This window comes from Ursus americanus, chromosome 15, assembly GCF_024610735.1.
Source record: "Ursus americanus isolate L20-20 chromosome 15, mUrsAme1.1.p, whole genome shotgun sequence".
Taxonomy (NCBI): domain Eukaryota; kingdom Metazoa; phylum Chordata; class Mammalia; order Carnivora; family Ursidae; genus Ursus; species Ursus americanus.
The window spans coordinates 22,660,758-22,676,868 of NC_142141.1; the positions used below are offsets into that span (position 1 = coordinate 22,660,758).

General features: G+C 40.3%; 1 protein-coding gene across 1 annotated transcript; it reads left to right on the forward strand.

The window, feature by feature from the left end:
* The first annotated feature begins 640 nt into the window (after window positions 1–640).
* On the forward strand, window positions 641–14,448 carry NMUR2 (neuromedin U receptor 2). The gene is made up of 4 exons (XM_045792133.2): window positions 641–1,481; window positions 7,790–7,874; window positions 10,741–10,866; window positions 13,825–14,448. Exons 1-4 carry the CDS (start codon window positions 756–758, stop codon window positions 14,094–14,096), a joined length of 1,209 nt encoding a protein of 402 aa, XP_045648089.1. The 5' UTR covers window positions 641–755; the 3' UTR covers window positions 14,097–14,448.
* The last annotated feature ends 1,663 nt before the right edge of the window (window positions 14,449–16,111 follow it).

Below are 16,111 nucleotides of genomic sequence, written 5' to 3' on the forward strand. Positions count from 1 at the left end.
GAGTAATGTTCCCAGTGTCTTACAGGATTTCTATGGATGTGCCTGATTCTAAACCCCAGTGCCTTTTGGGACAGCAAGGCACTGCCAAAAGACACTGAACCGACAAACAGCAAGCAGGGCTAGGTGATGGGCAAGTGTTCTTTCAGATTTTGTATTCTATTGTGGATGCAATCGAACCAAAAAAGAAAAAAAGGCACATTGATCATGCTTTCCCCAGAGAGCCCTGAATTTCCAATGGAACAAGATAACTTGAGAAATCTATTGATCTCCCATTTTTGTCATGCTGTGCAGGTGACAAGGATCAATGGAAATGTGTACTCTCCTGCCCAAGACCCTGCAACTTTAATTTGTATTTCCACCCCGATTCCCACAACTCTGCAAAATGCACTGCTCAAAGTGCCCACAGCTTATTTAAGGTAGAGTATCACTGTTCCTGTCAGCTTTTTCCAGCTCCTTCCAATTCAGAGAAATGTCTCCTCCTCCTCTCCAGCTCCCTGCTTCAAAGCCAGCTCTCCGACCCAGCGGTCCTCTGGCTGAGAGTCTGACACACACTCATTGGGCCACAGCCTGTGGAGGGGCGGGGCCTCTATCTCTTCAAAAGGGATCGGGGTCTGAACAGCCCAACCTTATTGAAGTACTCACACTCTACCACCCTCTTTCTCTGAGTCTGTGCTTTCCTGCCTGCTTTCTCTTTCTTTTCTGGCTCAGCCTGGGACACACGCTCCTATCAGAAGAGTCTCGGGTCTTGCATTTTAATGTCAGTGATGGAAAAACACAAGAATGATTCCTGGATCCACCAGCAGGAACTGGAAGATCCGTCTGAGAAATACCTGAACAGCACCGAGGACTACCTGGCCTTCCTCTATGGACCTCCCCGCAGCCACTTCTTCTTCCCAGTGACTGCAGTGTATGCACTGATTTTTGTAGTGGGGGTCGTTGGCAACTTCCTGGTGTGCCTGGTGATTCTTCGGCACCAGACTATGAAGACACCCACCAACTACTACCTCTTCAGCTTGGCCGTCTCCGACCTCTTGGTCCTGCTCCTTGGGATGCCCCTGGAAGTCTACGAGATGTGGCGCAACTACCCCTTCCTGTTTGGGCTCGTGGGCTGCTACTTCAAGACGGCCCTCTTTGAGACCGTGTGCTTTGCCTCCATCCTCAGCGTCACCACGGTGAGCGTGGAGCGCTACGTGGCCGTCCTCCACCCGTTACGCGCCAAGCTGAAGTGCACCCGGCGGCGGGCTCTCAGGATCCTCGGCATCGTCTGGAGCTTTTCTGTTCTCTTCTCTCTGCCCAACACCAGCATTCATGGCATCAAGGTCCACTACTTCCCCAATGGGTCCCTGGTCCCGGGCTCTGCCACCTGTGCGGTCATCAAGCCCATTTGGATCTACAATTTCGTCATCCAGGTCACTTCCTTCCTCTTCTACATCCTCCCCATGATTGTCATCAGTGTCCTCTACTACCTCATGGGGCTCAAAGTGAGTATCCAAGCTCGCTGGCTTAGGGCAGCATCCTTCTTCTCTCATTGACTCAGAGTTCAGAGGAAAAATTTAAAATTGCAGAAATTCATAATTGGAAGGAAGTATAGAGAAAAACAGAATGAGCTTACAGGGGAAACAGAAGTTAAAGGACTAGCCACAAAATTGGGCAAATACTAACCACAAGTATAAACCACTTCCTTCAATTCACCTTCCTTCATTCTTTCCCTATGCCTGTGGCTTTCAAACCTAGGAGTTCCTACAAATCACCTAGAAATCTTACTATGTGTATCAGTGGGAATCTCCCCTGGAGATTCCCATTCAGTAGGTCTGAGGTGGGGCCTCATTTTAAACAGTGCAAGGTGGCCACCCCTGGAGGGACCCTTCCACATCCTGTTGTCTCCTGCCCCCATCTACTGCCTGCACTGAAATTTTCCTCTGGACCAACTTGGTCAGAGTATAACATAAGCTCTCTCTGCCTATCTTCTACTTCAAGACATGCAATTTTAAAGTCAGACTGTCCCTTATGGTAGCTTTGACCCTTTGATTGAAATATCAGGCTAAAATGCAAAAATATGGCTTAAGTGGGACCAACTTGGATTTCTCTTGATCAGGTGGAAATTGAGGGGCAAGGAAGTGAACAGAGCACATAAGACGTTAGAAGTAGAAGAAAGTGGGAATAAATGACAGCTGAGATGAATTAAAAACTATCACTTGGTTTGCAACATACCTAGTAATTAAAGTTTCCTTTCCTGTACTCATGGTGGTAAACTGACCCCCCCCCTTTTTAGGATCTAAATTAGCTGAGAGAAACTACTTTTGGTGAGGGTAGAAGTGAGTCTATATAATTCCTCTCCTGGTATATTCTGCATCCAAATTCATAGAGATGAAATCTAACTGTGACAGCTTTATGCCCATTTAAGGAGGCAGCTTGTGTAGGAAACAGTCTTGGGAAAAGCTCACATAAAATACACTTTTAGGCAAGCCACACAATTCTCCCCTGGAGTGAGTTTTCACATTTATAAAATGAAAAGGTTACATTAGATCATATCCAAGGCTCCTGATAGCTCTAACGGTCTGTGATAACTTAAAAAAAGGAGAAAAAAAATATGTGAGCAGGAGCAATGTGAATTATAAATGAAGGGAAAACAAAGCAAACATGACATTCACATCATCTACTTCAAGATGGCTCTGCCACCACGTATTCTGTACTCCCATTTCAGTGCATCTCTGAGAAAGGTGCCTTCTTTTCCATATCTGTTGTGCCTAAGGTGAGCAGCAGAGTCCAAGTAGGAAGAACAAGTTCCAAGAACCACAGATGTCTGGACATAGGAGTAAATTTAATCAGGCAAGAGTTTTGCCAATCTCCTCTTAGAGGGCTGGCCCCTCTACACCGAGAGACACATGTCACCCCAGACTAGCTTGCAGTGTCTTAAGATACTCTGTGTAGATCACTGGAGGGAAAGGACTTCTGCATGATTCCAAATATCATGAGCCCTATGAGAAATCTTCACCCCAAACTGACCAATACCATTCTGTCCAACACCAAACAATCATTTATCTTGTGTTAATTTGGATAAAGTATTTAACTTTGAGTAGGAAACACACATCCCCTACACCCAACCCATTACTTTGTGTTTCACTTTGTTTTATTGTCATGAACCTATAGCCACCTTGTATCAAGAGCTAAGTGACAGCTCAGAGAACAGTTTAGAAACTACCTAGTTTGCTTTGTGTGTATAGTGCAACTTATAACATTCTTATTCTCAGGAAGGATGAACTGTTACCCAAAGGACACCAGGGAAGGAACTATCTGATTAGTAAGTCACTGCTAGAGGAATTTATAGATCTGTAGACTAAGAGGCAGGAGAAATAGGTCCTAGTCTATGGCATTGGCCTCAGGGCCTTTGCACATGCTGTACCTTTTGCTGTTATCATTGCCTGAAATGTTCCTACTGTTGAACATCACCATCCCTTTTGCTTTTCTAACTCTAGCTTATCCTTTAAATCATACTTCACTCACACTTTCTCAGGGAAGCTCTCCCTGACTCTCTAGCTGCACCTGGTCCCTGTATATGTGGTATGATTTTTCTGGTGATTTTCCTTCATTGCATTTATTACAGTTTGTAATTCTATACTTGTGGGTTCCTTAATTTATTTCTCTCCAACTAGACTGTAAGCTGAATGAATGAATGAATGAATGAATGAACAAATGAATGAAGTTAAATTATTTCACTCATTGCTGGACTTCAGCTTTTCTACCTTTGAAAGCAAGAGAGTTGGAAACATTATTTCAAAGAGGTTTTTGATCTAAGAGATTTAAAAGAGACTAAGCAACTCCGGTGATTATTAAGTATTGACTCCCTTGGCAAATCTAAAGTTATGATTGACTTTGGCACTCACTGCCTTTGGAAGGCAAAAAAAAAAAAAAAAAAAAAAAAAAAAGTCTAAGACTGATGAAATCCCAGGACCAAGGAAGAAGGAGGGGAGCCCATATATATGCTCAAAGCTGAGCATTCAGGGCTGCTTCACCATTTCAGGATGAGGGTATCCCCTGAGCTGCTCTCCAAGGTTAGAACATGTTAGAGATGGATAACAGACAACCCCAGGGCAAGTTTTTTTCCCTCTGTGAGGAAGTTCTTTTGGAGCTCCCACCTAGTACTTGTAAATTGTGCATGCGGCATTGACACTTGAATTGAAGAAGATGGATTATGAATTATAGGAGAAATCAGCCATGCCAAACAGAATTGCACTAATTTTTTCAAATAAACAGATTTTGTTCAGATTGTAGAAATATTTACACAAAAGCTAGGATGATATTTTGGTATTCTGAAGCTTAGTCTCCACACACTATATAAATGAACATCTGCTGGAATGATTATAATCATATAAACAACTGATCAGCAGAATAACAAAACAACTGAATCAGCCCCAGTGACCTCCCCCTCACCTTTTATCTTACACAGCTAAGAAGAGTGGGGTAGGAAGGCCTCTGAGCTTCCTATACAGTAACCACAATTTTTTACTCTTTTTGTATCATCACTATTTTTTTAAAGATTTTATTTTATTCATTTGAGAGAGAGAGAGAGAGCACAAGCAGGAGGAGAGGCAGAGGGGGAGGGAGAAGCAGACTCCCCACTGAGCTGGGAGCCTGATGTGGGGCTCCATCCCAGGACCTAGAGATCATGACCTGAGCTGAAGGCAGAGGCTTAACCATCGAAGCCACCCGGGTGCCCCTGTATTTTCACTTTTAAAATAGAAGTTCAGAAGTGGATAGAATACCTAATGGTTGAATATTTACTTTGCTAAACATCCGAAGGGAAATAAAAGTATTCAAACATAAAGCAGGATTTAATATTGGCTAGACAAATTGTTTGGATTCTATCCTACTATATCACCTCCTTCAGATTCTGTTGAAACAATGTATACAATGCATAAATATTCAGTTTTTCACTCTTCCCCTCTTCGGCTAGTTGTATCACTAAAACCTACAGAAGCTGAAAAGTAAGCGATGATTACTACACTTATAATTTTCTTTTCATTGCAAATTATACTGTACAGAAAGCCTGTTCCTGAAAGAACGGTATGAACTGTTTGCTTTATGTTTAAGGAAATTGTTTCTTGAAGTAGAGAAATTACCAATTAAAACTGTTAAACCCACCCACAGAAGGGACTAAGAAATCTCAATAGTTTTTCATTGTTTTTAATTCTGGATTGAAATCAAATACTGGGATAACGATCTTGTAACAATGACACCTTTTTAAAAATGGTATGAAATAATTAGAAACTTTAGTAGATTTAATTGACATTGAGTTAGTAAGATTTGCAGTTTGATTTATTACTCTTATGTTAAACATCAAGGTTTTTTGTCTCTGTATCTGGCTGCTTCTTTGTCTCAACACAAGCACTGCTTATGGGTGAGCAAGTACCATAAGAAGGAGAATTTCTGGAAGGGACTCAGTAATCCACATGAGTGGGCCTACAGACATAAATAAATAACCCTGTTTCATCGAAATTCAGTTTTATGATGTCTTTCGAGTAAAAGGAGGACAATAATCAGAATGACAATAGTAGTATATAACTTATTATCACATGCCAGGCACTGAGATGAATGCTTCACCCGCATCATTTTGTTTTACCACTACATTTATAACCTCTTACCCTCAGCCTCCTCCCATCTATTCCTAATAACTGCACAGTATTTTCCCTTCTTTCTTTCCAAGTTCTAGGTGACCTCTGAAGGGTCAAATCTCACAGGAACTTTAATCCCTCACTTTGTGAAGACACAGGTGTATGTCGAGAGAACCAATATATTCAGAGACAAGTGGTCAGGTTTGTTAATCATCCAAGTGGGTGCTTCAGGACTTGTGTGGTCCTGAGAGCTACCTGACTTCTAGGAGCTTACATGTTTGTTAGAGAGACAGGATATGCCTTTGTGGAACTTTGGAGGCAACTTTTAATGACCCTCCCGTCTAAGTCTTATTTGATTTTAAATAACTTCTCTAAAGTATTCTGTAAAAATGCCATTCAGCCCAGGAAGCTCATGGATTCTTAGAGCAGTTTGCTCCACCATTGCACATAACCACACCAATTTCTTTTTTTTTTTTTAATCTTGAATTGGAATGTATCTTCCAATAAATTGATCCTCTCTACCCAAGACTATATAGAGTATGTTGAACTCTCCTTCCACCTGATGCCCTTGATCAGTGTGTCAGAGCTTTCTACAGTGTTAATGAAGGAACCCCAACTCAATCTGGCAAAATATGAAGGGAAGTCAAGAGATAGAGCTGGCTCTTGATGAAGATCAATCCCATAAAACACATAATGTTCTCAAAGACCTAGCTTTATTTCTATTTCTTTGCTCTTCTTTCTACACCATTGATTTTAACCTCAAGATCCCCACAGCAGGCCATTGGTGGCTCCAAGCACTTTCTTCATGGTGGGGAGAAAAAAAAAATAGCTCTTGTATTCCAGAACTCACATGCAGAGAATAAGAAGGTTCCCAATGGAAGAGGAATAAAAGTTCCATTCCTAGAAGTATAAGCAAGTATCTGAAATCACTTCGATTCCAATTATGCAGTCATTGTGGCTGATGCATAGTAGCTACATTATTCAAGGACTGAACCTGGAACTGGAGATGGGATCATTCCCATCCAAAGTAATGACTAACAATGCGGAAGGACTAAATTTCCTAAAGGAAAATCAGGGTACCACTGGTAGGAGAAGAAGAGAATAAATGCTAGAGAATCAATCACAAATACATACTGTACTATCTTCTAGATACTTGATGGTAGTTTATCATGAGTCCTTAAAGCTTCTTTATCTGGTTGTATATCCCCGCAAACTAAAAATATGTGAGTTAAAGAGAAGAAAGTTCTACAACTAGGTGAATGATGCAGATCTTCAGTGCTATGGGAGTCCAGAGGAAGGAGAGGAGAGGGGGCTCCAGTGGCCACGAGAGTTTTCTAGAGTAGATGGGACTTGAACAGGGTAGGGAAAATTGCATGCATGGGTAGGGTTACTATTTGATATTTTTAGATACTTCTTCAAGAACCACCACATCTTGCAACATCTAAACTCAGAAACACATGCACTCTTATCAGTAATATTAGTAACAGAGATTTTCCCAAATTGTGCTCCTCAAGATATACTAGGTATTGCACTGAAAAGGGTTGGGTCGGAGGGGATATTGTTGAGTCAAAGAAGCATTATCTCCCTTGAGGCTGTGGTGGGAGATGTGGGGTGTGGAAGGTGGGGAAGGGGGAAGGTTGGTACACAAACCCCCATGAAGATGTTCGTGATGTCCATCATGCACATCAAGGCTCTGAGAAGACCCACAATAAAGATGATAAACTTTAGGAAGCAGAAACAATATCCATTTTGTTTTCTACTGCCTACCCACACTGTAGCAAAGGGATTCCATTCAAATAATTACTGATTGAATGAATGAATGAATGAATGAATGAATGAATGAATGAATGAAAAAGCCTATCTAACTTTTCTTTTTTACTTTATATTTCACACTGTTCATGGAATACCTATTAATATACTGCATAACTAGTGTTCTACAGAATAGCATATGATACATGGTAGCTTTGCAATGTAGCCACAACCATCAATCCAGTGGAGTTAGGTGACTTGGGTCCAACTTCACCTCCAATTTATTGTTAAACATCTGACAAATTCTTACAGTTCTTTGAGTCCTGGATTTTTGTCTGCAAAATGAGTGTTAGAGTTACAATTCTGGGATCTTGACAGAAGGAAACAATGTTTCCTTCCCTTAGTATCTTTTTCCACTTACCTTGCAGCTAAAGAAAGACCAACTCCTTGGGGCAGATGAAGTGACTGCAAATATTCAAAGACCTGCCAGAAAATCAGTCACCAAAATGCTGTGTAAGTCCTGCACTTCATTCAGGTTTGTTTGTTTGTGAAAGCAAAGGAGTTGCATTTAGTACTGAGAAAGTGCTGCTGGTATCAGAATCAAAATTCTCCTGAAACACAACATCGAAACCTTGGTTTTCTCAAGCTCCTAGAACGTGTCTGTTTTGTTTCTATTTTAGTTTTTAACCCTTAAACAGTGCACTAAATTGCATCATTGTAATACACTCTGTGTTGTATTTGGTAAATCTCACTCTCTGAGATTTTGAGCATTTCTTTTCCTCTCTAAAATGAGCAGGTGAGGGATGCCTGGGTGGCTCAGTCCATTCAGTGTCCGACTCTTGGTCTCAGCTTAGGTCATGAGATGGAGCCTGGAGTCAGCTCCATGCTCAGCAAGGAGTCTGCTTAAGATCCTCTTTCCCTCTCCTTCTGCTCTTCCCCCACTTCTCTCTCTAAAATAAATAAGTCTTAAAAAATAAAATAAAATGAGCAGGTGACTTTTAACCTATTTTGAGTTATGAGTTGTTTTTTTTTTTTTTAAATATGATGAAAGCTGTGAACTCTACACTCAGAAAATGTACAAATACACATACACAAAACATTTTATAATCCATTTCAGGGGATCATGCACCTCCTGACACCCATCACTGGACTCCCTGGGACCTTTTAATTCCAGATTAAGAACATCTGGCCAAGAGCAACTCTAAGCAGTCCTCCCACCTATAACATTGTCTCATTTTACATAAAACAGTACACTCTTTTGCATAGATAAGATGTTAAAAAACCCCAGACACTGATCTACACTCTCCCAAAAGAATATTATTAAAATATATGATCCTACACTAGGGTATGAGAGATATTGATGAGAAAGGAGATTTATAATAAACTTCCCAAGTCAAAACCTAAGGTTTGGAAGAAACAAATCCTTCAGGCTAATGCATATAAAGCACTCACTATAACTATGTGGTGTTTATGAACAAAAAAACTAAACTAAACTAAAACTAAAGTTTGTCTAATAGTCATCTTCTTGGAAATTGTTTATTCCCTGTTGGCATCTGAATTTCCCTATTAAGAAATCTCGTGTCTTCATTATCTCCCTCTTCCCTTTTTCCTTTATCATAATCTGCTCTCGCAAAAAGACTTGAAGTGCACTCACATTAAAGTCACAGTGATAAAATATACAGTAAAATGTTTATTTGATTTGGGGGGTAGAGTGTTCAATTTTAATAGTAACTACATTTTTTTTAAAGATTTATTTATTTATTTGAGAGAGAGAGAGAGGGTGCACTGGGGAGGGGTTAGGGAGGGGAGGGGTGGAGAGAGAGAGAATCTGGAGCAGACTCCCCGCTGAGTGATGAGGGGCTCCCTTGACCTCCTGACCCTGAGATCATTACCTGAGCTGAAATCAAGAGTTGGACATTTAACCTACTGAGCTCACCCAGGCGGCCCAACACTAATTAAATTTTTAACTAAAGGGAATAGTAGGCAGTAGTGAGCAGATTAGGGACTTTTCCTTGGGGGGGGGGGTAAATTCAAAAGAATCTTTCAGGTATTCTTGAAACTACACCACACAGGCAGACCACTTACTCTGAATATGTTTACTGACAACAGGAAATATATGTCCGTTTACTATGGAAACTTCAAATGTGCTCACAAGTTCAGAGAATTGTAAAATAAACACCCATGTATGTACCCATCACCCAGCTTCAAACATCAACTCATAACTAATCTTGTTTCATCTATATTCCTTTTTTTTTTTTTAAAGATTTTATTTATTTATTCGACAGAGATAGAGACAGCCAGCGAGAGAGGGAACACAGCAGGGGAGTGGGAGAGGAAGAAGCAGGCTCATAGCGGAGGAGCCTGATGCGGGGCTCGATCCCAGAACGCCGGGATCACGCCCTGAGCCGAAGGCAGACGCTTAACCGCTGTGCCACCCAGGCGCCCCTGTTTCATCTATATTCCTATCTCTCCCTTAGCCCCTACAAGATTGCTCTGAGGCAAATCTCAAGCATCATGTCTTGGGAAATAAAAGTATTTTATAACTTCAGAGGAGAAAAAAAAAATACATATTTAAATTGGTGAAGATCGAATGCCCCAAGGAGAAACTATGGTAGCACTAATCTCTGTCTTAGGAGCTGAGAATAAACAAAACAAAACAAAACAAAAAACAATCAAACAAAAAAACCAAAACAAAACAACTGGGCAATAGTATATTTCTGTGAATCTATAATTATTTCAAAAGAAAAAAGAAAAAGAAATTGGAAGGAAATCTTACTCTAGAAAGGTATAATATGATAGACACCTCCCCATCCCGATCAAAAGATGCTTATAAAGCAATATTATTATGCTCATGATTCTTCTCTTTCTTTCTGTCCCTCCCACCCAGAGTGACTGAATTCGCAGAAGTTTATAATTATTTCTAGAGTAACAAGATAAATTCATACAACATTTATACTACATCCTACATTAACAGTTTGTTATTAATCTATGACTTTAAAAAACACCAATTGCTTGAACCCAGTCACTTTATTTCTATAAGCAGCTTATGCGGTTCCAACAACTTTCTTGCAACATATTTTCCATAATAGAATGTCTTTAGAACTTTGAATAAAGTCAATACTATTTAAAGTGTTCCAAAGTAAACTTAAATTATATAAGAAATTTCGTACAATCATATGGAAAACTGATCCTATACAATCATTCTCATGTGTAAATATTCTATGTACAGTCTCCTTAAGATCTAGATGGTCCATTACAATGATAGCTTAAGAAAGATGGGGGGAGGATGTTAGAAGGAACGGATGGACTCAGGGTGGGCATTGCATACCTATCCTTGCTTTGATTGTCTTTTGCTCTCTCATTCATCACCCTTTTCCAGTTGTCTTGGTCTTAGTGTTTGCTCTCTGTTGGGCCCCATTCCACATTGACCGGCTCTTCTTCAGCTTTGTGGAGGAGTGGACCGAATCCCTGGCTGCTGCGTTCAATCTCATCCATGTGGTGTCAGGTAAAATTTTGGCTCGTTTGGTTGTATCACAAGTGTTCAGGTAATTGCAGCTGCTTCATCTTGCTTAGACTAGTAGGTTCTATTGGATATACTATGATTATGGGGACCCACCATACATATAATAAAGAACACATTTGATTTTTATTTTATTCACATATTGATTAGGTATGTGATGGATCCAAAAGAAATATACCAGATCAGTATTTTAGATGCTACTTTATTGAAGACCTCAACTCTAAGCATGATGATTACAGCAGGAAAATGGTCTAAGAGGTGATTTCTTTGTTTTGCTTCTAATGACTGCATGATTGAATTGGTTGTTATTAATTAAACATCCATGTTTAATCCCTGAAATCTCATATTATCTTCAGCAAGTGTTAGATCCTCATGAAGGCCAACAAAAGTCTATTCATGAGGCATCAAAGTCTGCTTTAGGCTACTTTAATGCTGCTTGTAAAGGATACCATGGAATTTGGTGGAAAGGGTGGTGGAAAGGTCATTAAGTCAGAGGACATGGATTTGCATCTCACTCCCATCATTAATATTCAGGGTGATCTGAAGAATATGGCTTCCGTCATATCAAAGTGTCCTCAACTCTAAAATGGCAATAATGCCTGCCCTATACAACCCATGGCCTGATGGTAAGAAGTAAATGAAATAATAGCTTGTAAGCTGTACAATACTACATATCTTTCTATAATCATCACAACAAGTAGATGCTTTCATCACCATTTTACAGCGGAAAGCGCCATTCCACAAGAAAAGAACTCACGTGCCCAAAGTCACTTGGCTGGCAAATGGTAACAACAGCGTTCCAGCCCAAGTCACCAACTTCAACTTCAGGGTTCTTTACTCCAAAGTGGAGCAGAGAACGGTTGCTCACATCCATCTTTCTGAGCTAGTGTGACTGCTAGACTTAGCTGCAGACCGCCTTGTCCCTTTACCTCGGCGAGTCACTGGCTGGTTCTGTGGGCTCTTTAGATTATCAAAGACATCACTAGAGAAGGGAGAGAAGAGCGGCTTGTGCGCGGTAAGCCCCTCGTGTGCATAAAGCAAAGCCCACATTGTTCACGGGAGTATTGACTGCCATGTATATTATGTGTTTTCAAACACCCTCTCTTTTGTATTCAGCAGGCCTTGTGAACAGTTTATACCTGGACGTTAGTACTTTCCTCCATGTTAAATTAATTACGAATTCTGGGTGAAATCTCAAAAATATTTATAGTTCTTAGCTTATCTTTGTGATTAAGCAGAGAAAAATGAAAGTGATAAAATAAATTGGAAAACACCATGAGATCACATGAGACTTGACTACTTGACTCTGCATCTCCAGACGCATCAAGACAACCATTTTAAGATTTCCAAATTACAGCATTTATATTAACATTTTCGGTTAAAATATCATCTCTCTCTTCCCCACATTGCCAACCAGAAGTCTAAAACTCTTAAGTGCTACCAAAAAACCTGTCTCCACTTGCCTTTTAATCAAGTTATGTATTTCCATTCATAAACCATACATTTGTCAAACTGGTTAATTAGAGAGTTCTGCACATTCTGCATTATTCCTGCCCAATATAACCATTCCTGCCTCTGCACATTTGTGCAGGCTATGCCTTCTACCTACAGTATTCTCTCCTCTCTTCCCCAACTCTCTCCTGCCTGCTTCAGGGGCTGGCTAGTATTCAGTCACTAGCCACCATTAAATCCTTCGTGAACATCATAGTCCTTGTGTTTATGCTATCATGTGAATTTCCATAGGATGACCGTTAGTATCAGACATTTTGCTCTTAACAGATATAGTTTAGTATTGTTCTTTTGTCAACTGCTAAAGTTAGGCATAGATTTTGCCTCTGTAATACTGTCCCATGTCCTTGGATAACAAATTCTAAATCTACTACCTACCCAGGTGCCTCAAAGTTTCTGGCACAAAATAAGAATTTATTGAATGAATTAACATCCATGGCAATATTCTTCTTCTATATTCCTCCCTGCCCAGTTCTGTGCATAGGGCATATGGCACTCTGTATGTCCTGAACAAGGTAGATGAGGACAACCATGAATATGCTGATGACAGTACCTATCACTTGTTTTATATTCTTAGCCACTCTCATCCCCTCTGTGGATAGCATCTCAACTTTATCCTCACAGTAATTCGGGGAGGTGGGTTAGCATGATATTCTCATTCCCATTTTCCAGAGAAAAGAATTGTAGTGCCAGTTCCATTAAGGTCACAGAACAAGCAAGGGCCAAGATCAGAAACAAAGTCTTCTGATTCTCAACCTTAGGCCCATCTTGGGGCTTGGGGAAATAAAACAGGATATAGTAATAAGAGATGTGTGTATACCAAAGAGGAAAATGGCAGTGTGCAAGGCATTTGGTGGAGGAAACAAATGGCAAAATAAAATTATTTAATGAAGTTGGAAGGTGGGAAGAACCATCAAGGGGAAAGGCTAGGTAGGAAAGGGGCATTGGGGAATATTTTTTTGAAGAGATAGTTAGCATTATAAGAAATATCATCAGGAACTACGCCTTAACTGATTTACCATTCTTCTATTACTTGCAGTTTCAAATTATAGATTTAAGCAAAGCTCCAGTGAGATAAAAACGTCTCTCCTTCCTCTGATACTTAAGCATCTCTCGTTAATGCTATGAGAGCATGTTCTTTAATTAAACAAGTGGGGATCAAAGGAAATTGCCAAGCATCTCAGAGAGATCCCATGCCAGCCTAAATTTTTCCAAGACTCTTTAATCTTTCTGTGTTTGATTCCTAAATACACAGGTGGTAGATCTGTTCAGAGCATTTTGTATTCTCAATTAGAGTCTGGCATATATTATTACTTCCAGAAGAGCCAGTCGCAGGGATTTGAGGCCTTTGTTAAATATTTATGCTTCTCTCTATCATGCCTCTCACTCAATTTCTCCTCAGCGTGTCTTTTTTTTTAATCTCCTGTGTTCCAGGTGTCTTCTTCTACCTGAGCTCAGCCGTCAACCCCATTATCTATAACCTACTCTCTCGCCGCTTCCGGGCAGCGTTCTGGAATGTGATCTCTCCTTGCAAACAGGGGCACTCCCAGCACCACCCACAGGGGCCACCTGCCCAGCGGAACATCTTCCTGACAGAATGTCACCTGGTGGACCTGACTGAAGATGCAGGTCCCCAGTTCCCTTGTCAGCTGTCCATCAGCAGCTCTCACCTCCCCGCAAACCTCCGTGCTAGACAGGCACCATAAAAGGAATGCTCAAAGAGTTGACATTCTTCTATGCTGCTATACTGTAGGGCAGGACTCCCGTAATTTATGGCTTCTTACATGATAGTAGGGAGGTAAAATGAGTCTTAGAACTTATATACCCATTTCTAATTTGTATGGGTTTTCTTTTTTAAACAAATTGCTACTAAAACTGGATCTAAAACCCAGAACCTCCTGATTTTTAGTTACCTTTCCGTTCTCCTGACTCATGCCCCTGCACTAGTTCATGGAAAGAAAAAATCATGACCAGTAAAGTATGACACTTATACTTTGAGTAATTTTCACTTCGGGAAATAATTTGTCCTGAGTCATCCACACTCTAAGGTAGGCTGTAACTCTCACAACCAATGGCCCCTGTGCAACATAACAGGGAGACATGTAGATGCTATGCTACTTTACATGTATGAGTGATCCAGGTCAGTGTCCTTCCACAGCAAAGTATTTATCCTATTGTCATATTTTGTCATTATACTATGATTCATTAGGGTTTTGAAGCCTGTTACTTGAAGAGTCCTCCTGATAATATGGGGATGCTTCTTAGAACTATTATTCTCACCTTCCTGATCCTCAAGTCATTCTCAGTCATTCCTCACCAGGAATGGGATCAGAGCCAAGTCCTACTTAGAGAGGAATAGGAAGAGGGAGAAGGCTATGGTGGAGGGTCAAAAGAGGCATAAAATATTTCAAACACAAACTTAGCTGTTTTCATAGTTTGCTCTAGAAATGGATTTCTAAAGTCTTTCTCCATAAACAGATAGAGGTATGGTCTACTATCATGGGAAAAAACCCAAGTCAAATAGTAACTACTGGTCTCAAACCCATGACTTTTACTTACTAAATCTTTCATTACCTATATAACAGTCTTCACACACATGGGAAAAATCAACTTTCCAGACTCATCTTCTATTATATCATCACATGTAATGTATATTCTATTCAAAATGGATTACTTGCTCTTGTGAAAATATGCCCCAGTTGTCCCAGCTGCACATATTTGCTTAGAAAATGCCCTCTTGATCTTCAGGCTCCATCTGTTGCTCTCCTACCCATCCCTCAATGTCCACCTCAGTGTTGTACCTCCATAAAAACCTACTTGATTTATTCCAATAGATGTGGTATCTGACCTCTCTGTCAGTCTCTCTCCTAAGCTTTTTCCTCATTCTGCTTTGTATTTCAGGGATTTATATTCTTGTTTTGTCAGAATGTAAATTTGTCAAAGGCATGAAGTATCTTGTGTTCGTTTTTGCTGTTGCTGGAATCCCTGCAATATATCTGTCACAATGGTAGATGTTCAATAAATATGTGGTAAGTGAGTTGACTTCACATTCCAATGTGCTGAGCCAAAGAACAGCTCCAAATGGAACCACGTTAAGAGCCAAAAGACGAAGATTCTGTTTCTCACGGGGATATCTGACCTTCAGTTGGCCATTTAATCAGTTATGATTATAACAGCATGTCTCCAGTGCCTGCAATGCAAGAAGGCTCTTCCCAGTCCCAGATTCTTACTGATGCTGAAACATACAAGGTCCAGCTTTCAGTCTCTGAATTTTCCCTAAACCGAATGAACCATCCTATTGATCAATGGGGGTATTGGTCCCTGACATCATTATTTCCTAACTGAACTATCATCTTAACGGTAATTAAATATATATATTTTTAAATCTCCTTGCTAATTATAAGCCAACTTGAATGAATCAGAATCCTCCAGTGATGGTTTATGTTGATGTGCATAATCCTCGGGTCATTTGAGGATTAAGTACAAAAGACTCAGCAAAACAAAACCTCAGAAATAGAGGAGAAATGAATTTCCTTCTCACCTTTTAGAGGCATTCTCGAATGAAGATCTACTAAGGACATCAGCCTTAACGTCAACTCCTAGTGGCCAGAACTAAATAAGCCACTGCTGTAGGTGGACAGATAGAAAAAGAAATGACACTAAAGTTGAAGCTAGTAATTTTGCTGCTTGATTATAACTTTGATCTCTTTTTTTGTTTTCT